Source organism: Camellia sinensis, unplaced genomic scaffold (assembly GCF_055761805.1).
Source record: "Camellia sinensis isolate YWXY unplaced genomic scaffold, ASM5576180v1 Unanchor1, whole genome shotgun sequence".
Classification (NCBI taxonomy): domain Eukaryota; kingdom Viridiplantae; phylum Streptophyta; class Magnoliopsida; order Ericales; family Theaceae; genus Camellia; species Camellia sinensis.
This window is the reverse complement of record NW_028128987.1, coordinates 23,682,057-23,705,855: the sequence shown is the minus strand read 5'-3', so window position 1 is coordinate 23,705,855 and position 23,799 is coordinate 23,682,057. Positions and strand designations below refer to the sequence as shown.

General features: G+C 33.7%; 1 protein-coding gene across 4 annotated transcripts; it reads left to right on the top strand.

The window, feature by feature from the left end:
- The first annotated feature begins 3,958 nt into the window (after window positions 1-3,958).
- On the top strand, window positions 3,959-20,476 carry LOC145814254 (DEAD-box ATP-dependent RNA helicase 41-like). Of its 4 annotated transcripts, none has more exons than XM_082910865.1 (6): window positions 3,959-4,283; window positions 7,224-7,320; window positions 7,978-10,226; window positions 13,940-14,301; window positions 14,502-14,585; window positions 20,321-20,476. In XM_082910865.1, the coding sequence occupies exons 2-3, from the start codon at window positions 7,224-7,226 to the stop codon at window positions 9,561-9,563; spliced, it is 1,683 nt and encodes a 560-aa protein (XP_082766991.1). In that variant the 5' UTR covers window positions 3,959-4,283; the 3' UTR covers window positions 9,564-10,226; window positions 13,940-14,301; window positions 14,502-14,585; window positions 20,321-20,476. The 4 variants fall into 4 exon arrangements, with proteins under 4 accessions (XP_082766991.1, XP_082766992.1, XP_082766993.1 ...); XM_082910867.1 differs by having other exon boundaries at window positions 4,016-4,283; window positions 7,978-11,860; XM_082910866.1 differs by lacking the exon at window positions 14,502-14,585.
- The last annotated feature ends 3,323 nt before the right edge of the window (window positions 20,477-23,799 follow it).

Below are 23,799 nucleotides of genomic sequence, written 5' to 3'. Positions count from 1 at the left end.
AATGATTAAAAATTAGGAAAAGTGGGAGGGGAGACTTGAGAAGTGACATGTAGGAGAGTGAATCCATAAGAATTTAGTATTAAGAGTTTAGAAAATTCTCATACTCTACTACATTTGTTTATATATATAGTGTAGAAGTATAGATATCAAGGGATTACTAATCCCCTCCCTATCTCTCAAAACAAACACTCCATTCTCAATCCCCTCCTCACTATCAAATCCAATCCCCTTCCCATAATTCCAAACAAACGGGGCTAAAGGTTTCTCTTCTGCTTTCCCTCCACTTTCCTTTCTTATTTTCTCGGAATCCCCCCCCCCCCCTCTCATTCTTACAATTAGTTAATCTCACTAACACCAGGACTACGAATATACTGTTTGATTAAGATGTTCTATTGATCCCTGTTGGTTAATGATGGGATTCTTCCTTGATATGCTGTGGACGATCTCAAATGAATCTTTTATCTATTTATTTATTTCATGAAATTTAAATTCATAATGATATGTTATAGGAATTAAATCTAAAAATAAAAAAAAATTCCAGGTTTCTTGTTTTCATTTGATGGATCAAACCCACAAATTTATTAGAGGTGCCTATATAAATATTATATATGTTATGTTCCTGCATTCAATTTAACATCAGAATTTTGCATTTAAGAACATAAAACCTTGCCTTGTTTCGTAGGAATGTGTGGAGGCTGTTACAAGCTTGAAGGGGGTTATATTTTGATGTCTGATTTTTTATTTTTTATTTTTGATAGCAAGCTTGCAGATTTTTTCCTTTTCATTCTTTGCTTATTCCTTTTTTGAAAGATATCTACGTTTTTGTTCTTTATTCTCCTTCTTCTTTTTTATTATTTTTTTATCACCAAAAGAGAATTTCGTTAGTCTAATTCACAAAGTACAACGAAAATTTCATCAAAACAAAAAATCGAGGCTAAATGAACATATCTCAACTAGGTTGGTACATGAACACACAAATCATATGCAAGCACCAAGGAAGTACACATGTTGGTGAGAAGCCAACAAAGAGAGTACAAAAAGACACCAAAAATAGGGAAAAAACCAGAGTAAGAAAAACCTCACAACACTAGAGTAACAAAGGCAAGAAGAAACAATCCAAATATAGTCTCAATCCACCCACAACCAGACCAAAGAAAAACTTGCAGACCAAGAAATAGAAGTTCCAGCCACTGAGATTGGAAAATCTGAGACGTCACAAGTAACCCATAATCACTCAACCCCTATCATCAGTAGGGTTCATTACCACTTTCATCAATTATGTGACAAACTTTTGAAATGTGTTGATATGAAGGAACAAATGACAGGCAATTAATGTAGCAAGGATAACTGCCTATGTTATTCTTGCTAGATTCCATTTAATAGAACTTTTGGTTTTTCTACTTGTTTTGCTCTATCAGCCCTTCTTTTTACAATGCTTTCCCCTTTGGTTTTGCCTGTATTTATCTTAAATGCTTATTTTTTTTTAGTATGAGAGAGATCGTTTTAGTGTTAGCTTCTCTTTTGATATAGCTAATTGTGTATTTTTCAAGTTGATTAAAATCAGAGAGTCCATGAAGAAAAGCAAACCTGTTCAGGTATTGTGACATGTCGCTCTATTTTCAGCTACATTTCTCCTTTAAGTTTAAAATAAGGTTGTTACCGCGATTGCTCCCTGTTTTTTATGCCTTGTATACATTTAAATATCATCAAATCTTTACTCACTCTCTTTCGAATTTCACTTTATGCATGGCATTTATAGAATGAGTTGTGGTGGTTCATTGTGTTTCAGATTCAAATGGATGTCAAAGGAATTCATTAAATGGATATGAGTAGAAACAGAACAATTTGTTGTTGAATTGTTTTGCCAAATTGTTCATGTTGTGATATAATTATTGAAATGAATGAATGAATGAATGAGACTCTCTCTATTCCATGTGAGTTTATTACTCATTTTCAAGGCCTTGAACAAATGAATGTGAGGAAAACAAAACCGTTTATTATTGAATTGGTTTGGCAAATTGTTTATGTGAAATATTGATGTGAATGATTGAATGAATTAAGTTTAGGTTTATATTTCACTTTAAATGTATTTAAGCCATGATTATGTGGTGATATATATAAATATTGATGTGAATGACTGAATTTAATGAAATGAATGAATTAAGTTTAGGTTTATATTATGAAGCATAGACATGGACACGAATACAAATACAGACACGGGACACGGCGATTTCAAAAAAATGGGGACATGGATATGGTGGGGGGACACGGAAAATATATATTTTTAATATATATGTTACGTATTTGCTATGGAGATTAATTTTATGTTACCAAATAATCAAAATTAATAAAAAGGGTGAATTATACTTTGCACCTTTGCACTTTGTAGCAAATTCCATTTTGGTCCCTCCATATGAAATCATGACAGTGAACCCCTACATTTTGGGTCAAATATCACTTTGGTCCCTACACATGAAATCGTAATAGTCGACCCATTATACTTTTGGTCAACTCCCACTTTGATCTCTACATAAGTATCAGTGTCCCATTTTTTGTTACTCTATTGTTTAAATCTTTAACAAAATCCAGTCATATGATAAGAATGCAATTACGAAATATGGATAAAAGAGAAAAATTATTTATATTGTTCACCAATACACACTTTATCCTATGTGATAAGCGCGCGAGAGTTATATAATATATATATGTTTGTATGCTAAAATTGGGACAAAAAGGTAAGAAAATAGAACTTTTGAAATAAAAAAAAGGTAACATAGAAATCAAAGAGAAAAAGAGGAATAGATAGAAACTGTGTTAGTGTGGAAAACAGAGTGTCTTGATTTCAATTTATGCAAAACCATATTTCATTTTCTTAATTGTTTACAATATACATTTTGTCTTAGCTTAATACAGTTGTAATTTGATATATATTTTGGACATAGTGGGTGTTCGGAAAGTTGCTATTTTAGTAGGCTATTTTAGTTTTTGGCTATTTTAGTAGGCTAAAATTTTTGTGTTTGGAAAGATAGTTGAATTTTCTTGTAATTTGATGTGATGTTTGTGAGAAAAAATGTAAAATGATTATGGATTTGATGTGATATTTTGTCTTATTGACTATTTTAGCCTATTTTGTCTTTTCGTAAATTTTAGCCCAAAAAGCTAAAAAATAGCCTTTGCCAAACACCTCCATAGTGTGTATTGGTAGAAAGTGAGGATAATTTTCCTCTCTTAATCTCATTTCATAGTCACATGATTGAATTCTGTTAAAGATTTAAACAATGAAATACTAGAAGGGGGACAATATTGACACTTGTGTATATACCAACGTGGAATTTGATCAAAAGTGTAAGGGGTTGACTATCATGATTTTGTGTAGGGACTAAAGTAGGATTTGACCAGAAGTGCAGGGGGTTAATTGTCATGATTTCATGTATTGGGTCAAAGTGAAAATTGGTGCAAAGTGCAAGGATGCAAAGTGTAATTATCCCAATAAAAACTAATATTAATTCAATGTATATATAGAAACTACTACATTTAAACATTATAAACATATCTACATATGTTATAAACATTAAATAAAGAAAAAATTGCATATAAAATAAAAATAAATTTACAAAGAAAAAAAATTAAACTAAAATATACAATATATATATCTAATCATAAATGTTTGGTAAGAAAAAAAATAGCCTAATTTAGGTTAAAATTCACAAAAAGATAAAATAAGCTAAAATAGTTAATAAGACAAAATATCACATTAAACTCATAATCATTTCGCTTTTTCTCTCACAAACATCACATACAAGCACAAAAAATCCAATTATCTTTCTAAATATAAAAATTTTAACTTATTAAAATAATTAAAAATTAAAATAACCTATTAAAATAGTCACTTTCTAAACGGCGACAAAAAAAAAATAAAGTAGAAAGAAGACATAGAGGAGATAAAGAGGCAAGATGTGAAATAAGAGAGAGAAACAAGACAGACCAGAGAGTAGATAAAGAGGCAAGAGGTGAAATAAGACGAGACAGAGACAAATACGAGAGACTTGCTAGGAGATCGATTGGAATAGGAGCCTCGATGGAGATGGAGATCGCGACTGGTGCAGGAGCCTCGATGGAGATGGAGATGGAGATCGACTGAGAGAGAAGAGAGACAGACTAGAGAGAGAGAGATAGATGAGAGCTTTACTACTTACTAGGTCGTTTGATGATGGAGATCGACTGAGATGGAGCTCAATGGAGATTGAGATGGAGATCGACTGAGGACTTCGCTCGATGAACAGGTTTCTTTTTCTCCTCTCTTTCTTTTCTTCTGATTTTGGATCTCTTTTTCTCTTTCTTCTTCTCGCTGTGTCCCATACCAAAAAAGAAAAAGAAATAAGGGAAACGCCAAATTGCGTGTCCTGTACATGTCCGTCGCGTTGTCCCCTTGTCTGACACTGCTATGGCACCTATTTTGAAGTGTCCGTGCTTCATAGTTTCACTTTAAATGAATTTAAGCCATGATTATAGATCAATTGAGAATGACCCACTCCACCGTGATATGCTTTATGTTTCTTATTAATCAATTTAGTACATGATACTAAAGCTATGAGTTGGCGTAACAATTTTATCCTGTCAGAATTGATGTGATTATGAGGCATCATGTTGCGATTGTCGACAAATATATAACAAGATTCTGTTAAATAATGAATTTGGCCTGGATGGTACCAAACATTTATCTTATTTTTTATTTTTTTGGGATTATTGAACAAATGTGGAAATGGTATTAAACAAATGTGGAAATGGTTAAAAACAAAAGTAGTTCAAGAAACTATTTGGCAGGTGGTAGGATTTCTTAGAGAGAGAGAGAGAGAGAGAGAGAGAGAGAGAGAGAGATTTATGTTAATTTCTGAAGCTAGCTTTCATTTTAGGTTGCCCCGTCTCATTTTAATTAATAATTTACAAGCTTTTATAAATAGAGGCAGTTTCTCATATTTTTTGGATAAGCAAAAATGCTTTCAGTCCATGGGTAATATTATTGATCAAGTCATGTGATTTGGTCTATTTTTGGATAAGCAAATGCTTTCAATCCATGGGTAATATTATTGATCAAGTCATGTGATTTGGTCTTTTGAAGAGTCTAGTAGTTTTGGAATGGTATTATTAGTTAAATTTTTTAGTTTCCTATTTTGAAAATCTTATTCTAGTCTAATTAAGCATCTAAGGCAAGTATTATACAAGTAATTAATGTATATTTATATATTAAAAATAACATTATACAACATGTAAAATTATGTTGTGAAAAGTGTAATAATTTATGGCATGCAAAAAATGTTGTAAAAGATTATATATGACATACAAAGTAATTCATAAATATATTAAAAATAGTCTTCTACGACATGCAAAATTATGCCATGAAAAATGTAATGATTTATGGCATGTAAGAAAAATGTCGTAAAAGATTATATACAGCATACAAAGTATGCCATAAATGTTTTATGCAATTTGATATATTACCTTTTACGACTTTGCATGCAATGTCGTAAATGACAATCAACATTGCACGACATATCATATAACGACAGTTGTGTGCATGTTGTAAAAATCCAATTCAATTTTGTTGTAGTCTACACAGCTACTAAGTTAAAAGTCTTGTTTTCCTACGATGTACTTAGAGATCAATTTTAGTATAGCACAATTTATATATGCATGATGGAGATGTCTCGTGAATAAATTCATAATTAAGTTTTCTTCTTCTTCTTTAATTAATGTCCAAGTTTTAGTTTCTTAACTGTTTTTCTGGTTAGAAATATTAGAAATTTAATTTAATTATTATTATTATTATTATTATTTTTTTGCAAATTTTAGCATTGCCCAATGGTAGATTAATTGTAGTGTCGAAATCTCCGCTTGCTAAGAAACACAGGCATGTACATGTCACACTATACCAACATGACAATTGTTTTTTTATTTAAAAAAAAGAAGAAATAAAGTCCAAGACAAGACACGGATACCTTGATGATTTGCTTGATGAAAAATGTTCCAATATACACCCCTAAAAAAGTACACATCATAAGAAAAATTATGATTTTTTGAGATGAGTTACAAATTTTTGTGGTAGAAATTACGATTTTTATGGTGCAAGTTACAAATAGAAAAAGTTATGATATGCACCCCTAGGGCCCGTTTGTTTTGGGGTTAAGTAGATGGGAGGGGATTAGGATGGTGGAGGTGTTATTTAATGTTGTGTTTGTTTGTAGAGTTGGGGAGGGGATTAAGATGATGGAGGTGATATAGATGGAGGTTGGGGAGGGGATTGAGATGGAGGTTGGCGAGATGGTATTAGAAAAATAGTGAGGGGATTAGAAAATTTTTTATTTTTTTTATTTGTTATATATTGAATTTTTTTTTATAAATGTTAATGTTTAATTTTTTATATTTTTTTATTTGTTTTATTATTTTATATAAAAATAATTTAACAATTCCTACACTAACAACTATCATCAAAACAAATACAATTTTACTTAATCCCCTCACTATCAATCCCTTCACTAACAATCCCCTCACTATTAATCCCCTCACTATTAATCCCCTTTATTCTACCTCTGAAAACAAATGGGGCCCTAAAGTCATGTTTTTTTGATGTAAAAATTATACATTTTGTGAGAAGTAAAAAGTTGTTTTTTTGTGAGTAAAAAGTTATATATTTTTTTGTATGAGCTGCATACCATATGCACTCTTTTTGGTGCCCGTAGCGTTGCATGAAAATGTAATCCTCTTAAAAAGAAACCCGCACACTTGTCAAATAAAAAGTTGGGAAAATTAATGATTACAAAAAAAAAAAAAAAAATTACAGTTAAAACTTATCAAAGGAAGAACCGAGACTAGAACAGGTGACCCGAGCTAGCCAATGCGGGTTGTTGTGAATCTGAAGCTATATGGATTGGTCTTTCCCTTTGTTAGTTTGTCTGTTTGTTTCCGTCATTTCTCTCTCTCTCTCCCTCACAATTCAATTCAAAGTCGAAGCTATCCAGGCGGGCAGGTAGGCTCCATACATACATACATGTATGTTATATATTATGTTCTTCCCTCTGATTATCTTCAAGTTTAGGTTTATTATATATTCATGATTATTGTGTGTATTGAATTGAGTCACGAGTGAAATTTCTTCAGTCATCAATTGTAAAGCTCTCTCTCTCTCTCTTCAAATTCAATTCATTGAATTTATGTCAAATTTTCAGATGATGGAAGGCAGAGGAGGAGGAGGAGGAGACAAGGGTATGCAATCTAAAAGTTCAACTGTGGCAGCAAATGGTACTGTAGAAGAAGAAGAACTAGGTACCAATGTTTCCATTTTGTTCATTTCTTTTTTTACTATTATTTTTCTTATATTTTTACTCCATTCTAATATTATACACGTGCAAATGGTAATCTGTTTGCTTTTTTTGTTTTTGTTTCTCTCTCGTGATCGATTTGGCGAAAAACATTTTTGCTACAATGAAAAATGAAACTGTAACAGAAAATATTTTTCATGGTCAATAGAAAACAAGCTTGTGAGAAGAAAATGTTTTCCAAGTTTTAGAAGGCAGAAAACATTTTTCAAACTAAAGTCTTATCAATGTCACCACACTACCACCGCCACTTTCACCTCCACCACCACACCACCATCACCACGGCCACTGCCAGCATCATCGCTGTCGCTGTCGCCGCCCCACCACCATGCTGCCACCTCCACTTCCACCTTTGTTCCACCACCACCACCAAACATAGAAAAATGTTTTCTCCAGAAACATTTTCTGAAAAAAGTTTTCCGCCCAAACAATTGGACCGTTAGCCCTATCCTTTTTCCTCTACTCAGGGTGCTATGTTTTTTGGATTATGCCTCTGTGCATCATTATTTATGGAATCGGCATGCCTGTATATAGAGGATTTTCAGGCTGTTTTATGCAGAAATATTTTACTGTTCCACTTAGCTTATATAATTTTCTGTTTTAGTCTCTTGTGATGCAGTAAATGATGTAAAGAAAAGGTGTTGGGATCAAAGAGAAGCTCTTCCAGGTGAGCCTCGTTGTGTTGTATGTGGCCGCTATGGTGAGTATATATGTGACGAGACTGATGATGATATATGCAGCCTTGAATGTAAACAAAATCTTCTTTGCAAGATTGCCAATTCACAGTTGCCAGTTGGTCTCCCGCATCCTACAAGACTACTACCCCCTACCATTACCCATGATGAGTGCTTTTATGTAAGAGATTCTGATGGAAAATCAAAATCAAAATCAGAATCAGAATCTCAATATCTAACTAATGATCCAAGTGAGTTGCTAAGAAGGAAACTCAAAATCAATGTCAGGGGAGACTTTGTTCCAGCACCCATCCTGTCATTCGCTTCTTGTAATCTTCCTCAGAAGCTCCTCCAAAATATAGAAGCTGCTGGATATGAAATGCCAACCCCTGTCCAGATGCAAGCAATACCAGCTGCTTTGGTTGGCAAAAACCTGCTTGTTTCAGCCGACACTGGTTCAGGGAAAACTGCTTCATTTTTGGTTCCTATAATTTCCTACTGTGCAAATTTTGGACGTGAGAAGCTCTCAAATCAGAAAAAACCATTATCAATCATTCTTACACCAACTAGAGAGCTCTGCATACAGGTGGAGGAGCAGGCTAAGTTGCTAGGAAAGGGTTTGCCATTTAAAACTGCACTTGTAGTTGGCGGGGACCCCATGGCTGGACAAGTCCACCGCATCCAACAAGGAGTGGGAGTCATTATAGGAACTCCGGGCAGGCTTATTGATCTGCTAGCAAAGTATGACATAGAATTAGATGGTGTTTCAATTCTTGTTCTAGATGAAGTGGACTGTATGCTCCAGAGGGGTTTCCATGAGCAGGTAATGCAGATTTTTAGGGCTTTGTCACGACCTCAAGTCTTGATGTATTCTGCCACAATTCCAAAAGAAGTTGAGAAGATGGCTAGCTCGATGGTGAAAGATATAATTGCTATATCTGTTGGGAGGCCAAACAAGCCAAACGAGGCTGTCAAGCAACTGCCCATTTGGGTTGAATCAAAGCAAAAAAAGAAGAAACTTTTTGACATATTGATGAGCAAGCAGCACTTTATGCCACCAGCTGTGGTATTTGTGGGTTCTAGACTTGGTGCAGATCTCCTTTCTCAAGCAGTAACAGTCACCACTGGAGTGAAAGCTCTATCGATCCATGGAGAAAAGCCCATGAAGGAGAGGAGAGAAATTATTAGGTCTTTTCTGGTTGGAGAGGTTCCTGTGATTGTGGCCACGGGGGTTTTGGGCCGAGGAGTTGATCTCTTGGGTGTGAGACAAGTTATAGTCTTTGACATGCCAAATTCTATTAAGGAGTATGTTCACCAGATTGGAAGGGCATCTAGGCTGGGGGAGGAGGGTACAGCAATCGTCTTTGTCAATGAAGAGAATAAGAAAATTTTACCAGAGTTGGTTGATATTTTGAAATCATCTGGAGCTCCTATTCCTAGGGAGCTTATTAATTCATGCACGATGGGTACTTTTTCTGTTGGCAAGGGTCAGAAGAAAAGGAAGCATAGTTTCTGAAGATTCAGGGGCTGTTTAAGTCACTGGAGAATGGGGATCTTTCTCAGAAAGAAGAATGGAAGATGTGGTTTGATGAGGTTTATTGGCCAGTCTCTGGTTCCTCTCTCCTTAAATCAGACACCCTATGTATTGTTTAAGGTTATTGTCATTGATCGTGAGACATCGGCTAATAATATTGCCTCCATTGTGAAGTTTGGTCCCTCTGTTATTTTTTATGGTTGTCCGGTTTTTTTAAACTTGGCGTACCATCTACTGCTATGTTACAATCACTACTGGAATGTGTAAATGTGAAACTACACTTTGAACTGTTAAAAAGAAGAAGAAGAAGAAATATCTGTTCTTTATGCTACTCAGTGGTATGCTGCCACCTTTTGACAGATGACCTTTTTCTCAACAACAGAGTCACCTGCAGAGTCATCTACTTATCTTCTGATCAGCTGGTGATGCTCTTGAAGGATTATGATTTGTGACGATGTATCACTGCATTTGTGATTTTAGTTTCTTTGTATCTAACATTTATTCATTTTATTCAATTAATTTGGAGTTTGGGGATATGAGAACCTTGAATGCATCTCCAGCAGCACATCAGCAGCACATTTGAAAAATCACAAATTCTGGTGAAGATCCATTCCTCAAGCTCTACTGTTCTATCTGCATCGCAATGTAAGTTTTATTTGTTCCATTTCTTGTATGACATGATTGGTTGATGAGAAATTGGGGAAGAATGAAAGAACATCGATTTGAATACATGTCTGTTTATTTTACTGATTATAAAAACGGAATACATGTATATTTATTTTGCACGCCATATGTTTGTTGTTATGTCAATTTGGATGAAGAGAGAACTTCGATATAATTTTCAACTGTTGTGCTTGAAAAATGAAAATGTTGTTCGATTTTTATGCTGGTTGAACCCATGCTATGCCTGATTCTGTCTACTTTGTTGTTTCCAGGTTCTGTTTCTTCTTTTCTGTGATTTTGTGTCTCTTTTTTTGTATTGACTGCATAATGTTTGCAATAAGTCCTGAGTGAGTGTATGCAAATTGATAGTCTCATTTATAATTAAGACATATGATTGGTGCACAATTGAATGTGCAAGTCCCAGGGTACAAGAAGCCAAATTATAACACTTTTGAACTGCCTCTTGTTTTGGGTAACCAGTTTTAGTTTTCAAATACCGGCAGTGACTTACACTTGGTCGTAAATTAGATAAAATGTTGACAGAAACTTATAAGAAAAATCAAGGAGCCTATGAGAAAAACTTCCTTTAGAATGATTAATTGATACCTTGTGTAAGTTGTGTCTTATGTCTGTAATTGATCAATTAACAACGTATATGGTTATAAATTAAAAACAAAACAAAACAAAACAAAGTTATATGGTGATGAAACTTATTAAATGGAGTCTCTTTTATTACTAGGGTTGAGAATGGTTGGGATATAGATTACTTATGGGATAGGGTGAGATACTTGGTGTCTTTTTGGGCCTCGGCGAGCTCAGTATTCCGGGAGATTCCGCTTTTTTTGCTTGCTTCAGATTGGGTGTCAGTTTGTTCTATGTAGAAGTTTTTGAGTTTGGTATTTTTGTTTTTTTGTATTTTCTTTACCTATTTTTGGTTTTTCCATTTCTGCTGTAAGAGAATATCTTATCCTCTTTTTTCTTGACGTTGAGCCTTAATAAATCTTTGTTTGTTGCTGATCAAAAAAAGAAAAAAAAGGGTTGAGAATGGTTGGGATGTGACGGATTCTAAAAGTAATCTACGATTATTAATCATAAGATTGTTCTGAATTTTATATTAATTTCATATTGTCCTTTCTTTTGTATCTTTTCTTTATCTTGTGGTTACATCTCTATGGAGTTCAAACTTCACTTTAGTGATGATTTTGAACTCTGAAAGTTGCTTGAACCGCCGCTGGTCTCATGCAAATTTGGTTTGGTAATACTAGCTTAAACTATGCTTGAAAATTGTAACCTACCATTAATAATGCAGCCAGCCACGCAAAAATGAGTACATAGCAAACCAATCTACTATACCGAGAAAACAATCGGTCAACTTATAATCTGATAGAGTTTGTACCTCAACTCTTCGGGTTAGCATTATCAGTTCAGATTTTTTCCACTAGACCTATGGCTATAGTTAACATTATAAATGTAGACCATGACCACCAGTTACAAGATTAACAAAATGTTCTGTTTCACTAATTTTGCCATTTCACTATTCTCATGGTACTTGGTTTTGCTAATCATCTACGTGGACACTCTATTGGGCTTCTTTGTTGTGAAGATCATACAATATGGTAAGCTTCATTTTAATTATTTGTTAATTTGGATCTCTAGCATTTCTCTTTTGAGAATTATTAAATGTTTACTCTGTAGTTCTTCAATCTTTTGGCTTTACTTTGATATAATATGAAGCTCTTCAAAATTTAGTAAAGGGTATGTACTGATAGAAAATTTGGTGAAACTGACAACTGTATGATTGTAAGCTTATTTCTTTTCTTCTTGATGAATATTTAAAGACAATTTAGTGGAAGGTTCGATCTACCCTAAATTTTGAGCAGAATATAAGCTCCTGAATGTGCCTTGATCATTGAAAACTGCAAGTTTTTTGGTGAAATAATCATGCTGCTGTGTTCCTTCTTGTGTCTCTTATTGCACTGTTAATAGATTTTGCAAATTTGTGTAACTACCTCCAAATTTTTATCTTGTTGCAGTTATGGTTTCCTTTGTATTTAGTTCTACAGCGTAGACATTCCGCTGATATTGCTGAATATAATAGATCTACTATCCAACGGCACGGGCTTAGTTGAGATGTATCTTTTGGTTTAACTATAATTCACTGTGTTTCAAGCAATAAATGATAAATAGTCTTTTTGGAGTGCATACATAAAGTGATTCACTGCTCCGGTTGCCACCACCGTTATGCTGTGGCCGTTACACCGCTGTAGGAGCTTTAGATCTTTTACTTCTGAATTTTCAAAACAAAAAAGTACTACTCTTCTCGCTTTCTGGTTTGGTTCCTCCGTCCTCAGCAGCAGCTCATAGTACTTTTTTTCTGCGTCTATGTGGTGACTGCATTACCGATATGTAATAAAACCTACAAACAATGGCATCCATAGGAGAGTAATGATGCCGATATATAATAACTTAGAGGGGAAAGAAAAACAAACCAATTTCGCTTCAACTTCAGCCAATTCTTCAGCCTCCTTAGAGAGTGAAACAACATCAGTCTTTAATAGAAGCCAATCAAAGCGTACAACATGAAGGTAATGGAAACTAATGGGCTATTCAAAATGATAGTGAAGGAGGAAAAAGGACAATAAATAATCCATTACCCTTCTCCTTTAACTACGTCCCACAAAGACCAAAGACCAAACCCCAAAAACAACAATGTTGTTACGTGATGAGTCCATTAACTAGAGATCTAATGCCTTTGTCATATGGGGAGTGGCTTTCTTATGTAGTGTAGAATTTATACCTATTACATAATTGTACAGCTTCGTTTTTGTATTTCCATCCTTAGCACCGAAGCATACTTCACACGTTTATTTACTCTATTTTTGGTGATCATGTTTTTGATGCTGTTTCTACCTCTAGATCACTCAAGTATATATTGTACATGCTTGATTTGTTAGGTGTAAAATCTTTTTGAAGACTATTATATAGATCAGCTTACCTTTATTTAAATTTCCTCTTTCTTAATTTGCTGTGACTTGCAGTGCCTGAAACTTAAACTCATTAATTTGCCCCCATCTTCTCCCCTCTCATTCTTTAAACAGTTTCTGAAACATGTCTCATCTTTAGTCCTTTTGCTCTATCATTCGCTGGTTTAGAAGTTTCCAACCAGCTATGTACAAATATACAACATATATGGTTTCTGAAATATTCTTTTTTTTTGTTGTTGGATTGCCTATAGATGAAGCATTATTTTGGATGAGCTTTATAATTGCCATGTGAATTCATATAAGCTTGAATTGGAATTTTCTGTTGCAAGACTGATTGATTATTATCTGTCTAGTCCTAATTCTGAACTTATTTTCATGCAACTTGCAACTAAGCCATTCCTCTACAGTTTAGATTTCTTAATCTAGAGTTCCTCTACCCGTCAGTGAACAGTTTTGCCACCCATGATTCCTGTTGTGTTAAGACAAAGGTGTGAGATAGTCAAGACAAAAGTATCAGATAGTTTTGTCTGGTTTGAGGAGTTTTGATTGACTAAATATGGGACGATCTTTGAGGGTACCTTTCCAGAAAGATTAAATCTAGAAAACACTGACTTGATATATTAATGTTCCAACAATGACTTGATATATTAATCTAGAAAACAATGACTTGATATATATACCTTATTGTGGTTTTTTTCCCTACAATGGCAGGCTGAGATGGTCAATTTACGAGACGAAGCCACCCAGTCTGGGATGTCAATGACCCAGGAGGAGCTTTCAAGACAAGTGTTTGGAGAGAATAAGAGATATTTACATGGAATTGGGATCGGCCCACGACCCTCTTCTTTTATATCCAAAGCTATGTCACGAGCATGTGCATGTGATCATGAGATGGAGACACTGAGATCTGAGATCAAGACACTTCGTGAGGAGTGGCAGAGAGATCATGATGAGCTGATGAAAGAGAGAGAGGAAGGGAAGAAATTGCGGGAGGCGACACAAGCACAAATCAATCATCTCCACACCATGGTCACACATCTTTTGCAAGGTCGAGGTGGTCGTCCTAGTGTTTGGTAAGAATAAATTTATTTGACATTTTCCTTTGCCCTCTTCCTCTTGAAAAGCATTGCTTGCTTGCTTGCTTGTCATTCCTTAGTGTCTTTTGTATCTACAACATGCTTTCTGGTTCCTTCAATAGCAAATTATGCTTTCTGGTTCATTTGTGCTGCTAATTTATTCAAGACTTTTTTGTTAATTGTTCTATATATTACAGTGGAACACCAAGGTGGACATGCAGTTCAATCTTAAAATGGCCTATTAGTTAAGTGAGAGGGTCAGGGAGAGGATTATCCAAATGGTTAGTGCTGGAAATGTGTTAATGTATATAATAAGATAGTGGCATGTATATAATATGATAGTGGTGTTGGTGGCATGTATATAATATGATAGTGGTGTTGGTGGCATGTATAGAATATGATAGTGGTAGATAGTGGCAATATATAATATGTAAGTGGCATATAATGGGTTATAATGATGTTTGTAATATCTCCTATATAAGGAGTGTCATTTGGTCTTGTAAGATAAGAAGTTTTGAATATAACTGAAATATATTCCTTCTTCCTCATATTTTCGGAGTTCTTCTTCCTCATATTTTCTAAGTTGGTATCAGAGCAACAAAAAACACAGCAGCCCTAAAACTGTCATAGCCATGTCGGAAGTCACGTCCGAAACCACTTCAACCCCTGCCGCTGTCATTCCGGTGAAAACGTCCAACTCTCACTCTGTCCAAATCACCACCATCCGCCTAAATGGTGATAATTTTCTCCGCTGGTCACAATCTGTCCGGATGTATATCCGTGGGCAAGGAAAGATCGGTTACATCACTGGTGACAAGAAGGCTCCTGCTGTTAATGATCCGCTGTTCGACAGTTGGTACGCTGAAAACTCCATGGTTATGACATGGTTGGTCAATTCCATGGAGGAGGATATAAGCTCTAATTACATGTGCTATACTACTGCACAAGAATTGTGGGATAATGTTAGTCAGATGTATTCTGACCTAGGAAATCAATCTCAAGTTTTCGAATTAACTTTGAAGTTGGGAGAGATTCGTCAAGGAGATGATTCCGTCACCAAATATTTCAATTCGTTGAAAAGGTTGTGGCAGGATCTTGACATCTTCAACACATACGAATGGAAATCGGTTGATGACTGCAACCACCACAAGAAAACTGTGGAAGACAGCCGTATTTACAAGTTTCTTGCCGGCCTCAACATTGAGTTCGATGAAGTGCGAGGAAGAATTATTGGCAGACCTTCTCTCCCATCCATTGGCGAAGTATTTGCCGAAGTCAGAAGGGAAGAGAGCCGAAGGAGCGTCATGCTTAAGAAAAAAGGTACTGGTGAATCAATTGAAATTTCTGCTTTAATTAGCGATGCTGCGGCCAACAAGGCTGCAAATTACCAGCGCAGGTTTGATGATAAGCCACGGGTCTGGTGTGATTTTTGCAACAAGCCTCGCCATACACGCGAAACGTGTTGGAAGATCCATGGCAAACCTGTCAACTGGAAAAGCAGCAAACAAGGAGAGAAGAATCGTGGCTTTCCTACCGCTAATGAAACCGATTCAGGTCCCTTCAACAAAGAGCAGATTGATCAACTCTTAAAGCTGATAAAATCCAACTCCTCATCCGGTACTCCTAGTGTTTTGTTGGCACAAACAGGTAGAAATCCTAAAGCCTTCTCTTGCCTAAACTTCTCTCCGTGGATCATAGATTCCGGTGCCTCCGATCACATGACTAGTTTTTCCCATTTATTTAGTACCTATTTTCCTTGTTCTGGTCATGACAAAATCAGAATAGCCGATGGTAGTTTTTCACCTATTCCAGAAAAAGGATTTATTAAACTAACTGAGAAAATTAATCTCAATGCTGTTCTTCACGTCCCCAACTTAGCCTGTAACCTTTTGTCTGTCAGTAAACTATCTAAGTATTCTAATTGTCGTGTTACATTTTTTGAATCCCATTGTGAATTTCAGGACCAGAACTCGGGGATGATGATTGGGCGTGCTAGGATGCTTGAAGGTCTTTACTACTTTGATGAAGTACCTGTTAGTAATAAAAAAGCTCAGAGCTTTAATAGTACTAGTTCAATCTCTGTTCGAGAAAAAATAATGCTATGGCACTATAGGCTAGGACATCCTAGTTTTCTTTATCTGAAACATTTATTTCCAGAATTATTTAAAGTGATTGATTGTTCTTCTTTTCATTGTGAAAGTTGCATTTTTGCAAAATTTCATCGCTCTACTTATTTGCCAAAACCTTACCAAGCTTCCAAACCTTTTTATTTGATTCATAGTGATGTTTGGGGCCCTTCTAAAATCACTACTCTTTCTGGTAAAAGATGGTTTGTTACATTTATTGATGACCATACCCGCTTATGTTGGATTTATTTGATGAATAAAAAATCTGACGTGAAAAATTTATTCACAAATTTTTACAATATGATTGAAAACCAATTTCAAACCAAAATTGGTATTTTACATTCTGATAATGGAACAGAATATTTCAATGAGCGGTTGGGTGAGTTTTTGGAAAAAAAGGGGATTTTTCATCAATCTACATGTCGGGATACCCCTCAACAAAATGGCATTGCAGAACGAAAAAATAAACATCTACTTGAAGTAGCACGTGCTATAATGTTTTACATGCATGTTCCTAAATATTTATGGGGTGAAGCAATTTTAACAGCCTCTTATTTGATAAACAAGATGCCTACAAAGGTGTTAACATACAAAACACCTTTTGATTGTCTCAAAACTTTTTTTCCTGACACGAGGTTGTTTTCTGATTTACCCGCCAAAGTTTTTGGATGTACTGCCTATGTTCATGTTCCCAGTCAATTTCGTTCAAAACTTGACCCCCGTGCTATAAAATGTGTTTTTTTGGGTTATTCCTCAAACAAAAAGGGGTATAAGTGTTTCGATCCTCAAACCAAGAAATTTCATGTGAGTATGGATGTGTCATTTGTGGAAACAAAATCCTATTTCCCCAACACTTCTCTTCAGGGGGAGACAAGTGGAGTAGAAGACCGTTTTTGGGATATTTCTATCCCGCTCCCCAATGTCATTTATCCTACACAAACACCACATCTGTCTGATAATGATCACTTAGGAGAACCAAGTTCTATGGTGCCTAGTCAAAAAGATTCTTGTTTAGGGGGAGAAGTACTACAAAATGATTTAAATCCTGAGCTTCAGGTTTATACTAGGAAGCGATTTCATCTGAGGAATATTGACCCGAATGTCCATCCTAATGACCCGAATGTCCATCCGAGTTCTGGCATCGAAATTTTAGGTAATCCTATTCCTTCTATTTCCGACCTTGATGTTCCTATAGCAATTAGGAAAGGTGTCCGAAATTGCATTAAACATCCTATTGCAAATTACCTCTCCTATCAAAGACTGTCTAAAACCCATAGAGCTTTCACATCTAGGATTTCACACTTGTTTGTTCCAAGGAATATACAGGAAGCATTGGATGATCCGAATTGGAAATTAGCAGTCATGGAGGAGATGAATGCTTTAAGGAGAAGTGGTACTTGGGAGATAGTTGATCTACCCAAAGACAAGAAAACAGTTGGGTGTAAATGGGTGTTTACGATAAAATGTAACGCAGATTGAAGCGTTGAGAGATACAAGGCGAGACTGGTGGCTAAAGGCTTCACTCAAACTTATGGGATCGACTATCAGGAGACGTTTGCTCCTGTTGCTAAAATAAATTCCATCCGAGTACTGTTATCTCTTGCAGTAAATTCAGATTGGCCTCTACATCAACTTGACATTAAAAATGCATTTCTCAATGGTGATCTTGAAGAGGAGGTGTTCATGAGCCTACTGCCGGGATTTGAGCAGAGACTTGGAAGCGACAGAGTATGCAGATTGAACAAGTCATTATACGGACTCAAACAATCACCAAGAGCGTGGTTTGAACGCTTTGGGAAGGCAGTTATCAGTTGTGGCTTCTCGCAAAGTCAAGCAGATCACACAATATTTTATAAACATTCAAAAAACAGTAAAATTGCAATTTTGATTGTTTATGTTGATGACATCATTTTAACTGGTAATGATGAAGCAGAGTTAGCAGCCCTCAAAGAGAAACTCGCAAAAGAATTTCACATTAAGGATCTGGGAGCCCTCAAGTATTTCCTCGGAATGGAATTTGCAAGATCCAAGGAAGGTATATTCGTTAATCAGAGAAAATATGTTCTTGATCTCCTTGGAGAAACAGGTATGCTTGGTTGTAAGATGGTGGAGACTCCGATCGAGCCTAACTTGAAGTTACAAGCTGCTAAGGCTGAAGAAGTCAAAGAGAGGGAACAATATCAGCGACTTGTAGGGAAATTGATTTACTTGTCTCATACGCGGCCTGATATTGCCTTTGCAGTCAGCATGGTAAGTCAGTTCATGCACTCACCAGGGGCAGAGCACTTTGAGGCCGTTTATAAGATCTTAAGATATTTGAAAGGAACTCCAGGGAGAGGCTTACTGTTCAAGAAACATGGACATCTTCAAGTTGAAGTATATACAGATGCAGACTGGGCAGGAAGTGTTACAGACAGGAGATCAACATCCGGATACTGCTCCTTTGTAGGTGGGAACCTAGTTACATGGCGGAGTAAAAAACAGAATGTGGTAGCTAGAAGTAGTGCAGAAGCAGAGTTCAGAGCTGTTGCCCATGGAATCTGTGAAGTAATGTGGATTAAAAGAATTCTTGAAGAATTAAAGCTTTCTCACCCGACACCTATGAAGGTCTATTGTGACAACAAAGCAGCTATATTTATAGCTCATAATCCAGTTCTACATGATCGCACAAAACATATAGAAGTGGATAAACATTTCATCAAGGAGAAAATCAATGCTGGCATAATCTGTATGACCTACCTTCCAACAAGTGAACAATTAGCTGATGTGCTAACGAAGGGACTACACAAGAAGCAATTTGATAAGCTGACTAGCAAGCTGGCTATGGAAGATATCTTCAAACCAGCTTGAGGGGGAGTGCTGGAAATTTGTGTTAATGTATATAATAAGATAGTGGCGTGTATATAATATGATAGTGGTGTTGGTGGCATGTATATAATATGATAGTGGTGTTGGTGGCATGTATAGAATATGATAGTGGTAGATAGTGGCAATATATAATATGTAAGTGACATATAATGGGTTATAATGATGTTTGTAATATCTCCTATATAAGGAGTGTCATTTGGTCTTGTAAGATAAGAAGTTTTGAATATAACAGAAATATATTCCTTCTTCCTCATATTTTCGGAGTTCTTCTTCCTCATATTTTCTAAGTGTTAGTTACTCAAACTTCTTAGCATGTGCTATACATGACAACCCATTTCCCTGTTCTCCTCATTTACAACGAGTTCCCCATTTGTAATTCCATTTTACAAATCAGACAAATGCATGCATTCTATCCCTCTTAAACATGGAGCACTTTAAAAACAGAATTAGTTACACTTTTAAAGTCTGTATATCAGCAAAAAACCCTATCACATGTGGCGTACCACATTCTTGTTCTTGTTTTTGTTCCTTATACCCGAACGATCTGTGTTTCAAATAACATAGCCATGCTCCTAGTGAAATTTTGTTCCCTTGAGGGATGTTTTTATTGAAACGGTTACTCTACTTCACCCTCTCAGGTCAGCTGCATTTGGTCACATGGAATTATCCCCAATGATTTAGTAGTCAGAATACTGAATTCTCATTCTCAATAATCATTTCGACTGGTTATGCGTGGCTGCATCTTTTCAATAACCTTTCTGAGTGAGATTCCCATACTGCATTTTTGTTTTGCCATTTTTCTTCTTGTTCTGTCATCATGGTTGAGATACGTATGATCTCCTTTATATATTGCTATTATGGATTTTTTTTTGAATGTATAATTGATGGTGGTGTGATAGTGGACCATGTCACTCACTAGTTAATGTTGATGCAAAACAACTCTCTGTGATGTGGCTTTGATGCTTGGATCTTGGAATTTGATTATTCATGTGCCTTAATTATATTTTTATTATCTGCAACAGGTATGGAATTGTTGAATCCAAGCTCCTTTTAGGAGATGAAGTGTAACATGGGTTTAAGCGCGTGTATCATTAGTTTTAGATACAGAGTTGCTTCGAATATTTTGTTAAAACTTTTGAGATGGTTGAGAAGAGAATGAAAACAAGTATTACATGAAATAGGTTGTTGGGAAATATATTTTGAATGATTGTATGAACAGATTACAGGTTGTAGGGAAATATTTTTATGAATAATGAATTGAATATGATAGATATAAGTATCAATGTGACATTTTTTTTAGTCGTCAAAGGACTAAATTTTGGTGTCGTTTGGAATGTGGGTTGGGTTGGCTTTTTGGTTAAATTAGTTACAAAATGACAAAATAATCTAGAAAGTCAATAAGATAAAATGTCATATCTAAATTATAATTATTTTACTTATTTTTTATTTATTTATTTTTTTTCCTTCCACAAAAGTTAAAAAAGTTAAAAAGTCAACTAACTTTTCAAATGAAGCATTTGAATTTTGTCTATTAAATTTTTAGTTGCCAAAAAATTAAATTTTAATTTTTTTTCCATTAAATTTTTAGTCGCTAAAAGATTAAATTTTGAAAGGTTTAAATTTTGATTTTTGCCTACTAAACTAAATAAATAAAACTAAATTTAGAATATATAGCGAATAAATATTTAGTAGCTGAGGGTTCTACTTCAGCTATTACCACTTTTTTTTTTTTTTTTTTTTTTTTTTTTTTGGGAAATTTGAAAATATATGAAGGTATTTGGTATAATTTTTGCTAATGGTCTTAACATAGAAATAACTTAAATAACCAAAAATTAAAAAAAAAAAATTTTAAAAATAATTTATCAATTTGCTTTTTTAATTTTTTTTTTAAACTTAATGATGTGTCAGAAAGATAATTGATTGATAATTAAATAATATTTAATTATTAATCAATCATTTGTTTGACACATTATTGGATTTAAAAAGTGAATCTAATTTTTAGATCTGAATAACAACGCTAAAAGAATAATTATATGAAAGTTGGGGGAGTATTTGTAACTCTTGATTTTGGATTATCTATTTTTAGTTGGAGCAAAATTGTACTAAACAAGTTCATTATCGAATCACAATAAATAATATAATTATCTGTCAGAACACATTCAATTTTTGTTTTAAAAGAACTTCTATTTGTAAGGTCCTTGAACATTCAAAATTTAGGAGTAAAAACTACTGGTCCCAACTTAATTACAAAAATCAATTTAAAATAAAAAATAAAAAATTGCATGGCTTAGTTTTAATTTCAGGGTGGTATTATGGTATATATCAAGTTGAAGTTCATTTTTTTTTGAAAAATAATGCAGACCACTAATTAGTGGTTGCACTACCCACTGCCACATGTGTTTTATGTCTTAGTTTTTGTTTTTGTTTTTGTTTTTTTTACTTGCCATATGATTAGTGATGGTGTTAGTGGTAGAAATTTAGTGGTCTGTAGCATTGTTGTTTTTTTTTTAACATTTACAAAAAAATCTAATGTTGGGGAGAGATTACTATGTGTACCTCGAAAATGGTGCATATGATATTCTTTTCTTAATTTTTTTGGGCGAATTACATTAATAGGTAATATAATTTGGAACTTGTGTTATTTTGATTTCTGATTTTTTAATTGTGATACATTTAACCTTGAATTGTAAATTTTGTTCCAAATAAGGACAATTAAAGATGTTTAATTTGCAAACAGTTTATTTCAAGGGTAAAGTCATCATGCAACTTATTTTGTGTTGATTAACTTGTATGTTGTTTGAAATGTAAATAATTTTTTTTTTAATGAATAATGCTCACATTTACTTGGTTAGAAAGTTATGTTTGATTTAGCTTTTAGAATCTATTTTCAATTTTTTTTTTCTAAGAAACTAAAAATTAAATTGGTGAAAAAAATAAAAAATACATCATTTTTATATAATTTTATCTTTTGGGAGGATTGAAATAATTTTTTTTGATATTTATTTTCGTTAAATTAGTTGCTATTTTTTCAAAAGTTATATGACAATAATTTTGATATCATTATTAAACCAATCCAATAAATCAAAAAATTCAAAACTAAAAACATTTCATATTAAATATATCAATTATATATTAAAAACCTAATAATCATCCATTACATCATAACCATTCAAAAATATATGTTAACAAAACAAAAATAACCATCTATTACATAATAACCATCCAAAAATATATGTTAACAACATAAATAACCATCTATTATATGATAATTATAAAAAAATATCAACAAAAATAACCACCCATTACATGATCATCATCCAAACATATAATAAAAATTAATTTGGTAAAAAAAATAAAAATATAAAATATAAAAGATTTATTATTTTTATATAATTTTATCTTTGTTGGGTAGAAATAATTTTTTAAAATTTAAGAATAACTTTTTGACATTTATTTTTGTCAAATTAGTTTATATTTTATCCAATTGATGATTTTGTTCTTGAAATGGAGCATTTTCCATTTGCAAAGGAAACGGTGTCTTCGAATGTCTTTATTTGGAACAAGATTCAAATTCAAATTCAAATTCAAGATTAAATGTATCATAAGGTCAGGGACCAAAATGATACAAGCTCTAAATTATAAAAACCGTTAGTGTAATTTGTCCTAATTTTTTCGCATAATTTCATAACATAAATAATAAAATGTGATAATTTTTTTCTTTATAAAATGTCTCAACTTTTTCATTACAAAATGCTATAACAAAAATTATAAAGTGTGATAATTTTGCTATTTGCAAATGTAAGGTGCACACATAAAATCTTTATTTGTAATTTTACCACAAAGTGCCATAACAGACCATAAATATTCATAATTTATCATAAAAAATCTAAACATTTTTATATTTGAACTTTTTTTTTGGGAGGTGCACGCTTTAATTGTCCTAATGTTTAGATCTTCTACTCTTTTATTCATATGCCATAATACAAATTAAAAATTGCTATGGTATCGGTCCTATTTAGTGTAGTTTATTAAATTAATTTATAGCTTCTTCTTTTTCTTCTTTTTTTATTTTATTTGAAAATATATGAAAGCATTTGGTATAATTTTTTCTTATAACTTTTAATATAGAACTAACTTAAATTACCAATAATAATAAAAAAAAAACTGATTATATGAAAGTAGGGAAGGGTACTTTTAGCTCTTGATTTGGATTATCTATTTTTAGTTGGAGAAAAACTATATTAAACAAGTCCATTATTCAATCACAATATATATTTAAATTTGCTAAGTTACAAAAGATAAATCCTTGGTTAATTTGGTGAAATGGTTTATGTCTATTATTATCTATTCTAATATATAAAATGAATGCGGCTGGTGGTATTGACACAAATGTGTCTTATATTTTGAGTTTTTCAAAATATCCCTATATTTTATTTTAAGTTTTTCCAAATATACCTATATTTGGAGTTATCATATTTTGAGTTTTTTCAAAATATTCCTA

Excerpts from the sequence above, each read along its gene's own strand:
- LOC145814254 (XM_082910866.1), top strand. The coding sequence starts at position 7,224 with ATGATGGAAGGCAGAGGAGGAGGAGGAGGAGACAAGGGTATGCAATCT. Across the intron at positions 7,321-7,977 it reads TGTAGAAGAAGAAGAACTAG|TCTCTTGTGATGCAGTAAAT; the intron begins GTACCAATGTTT and ends TTTCTGTTTTAG.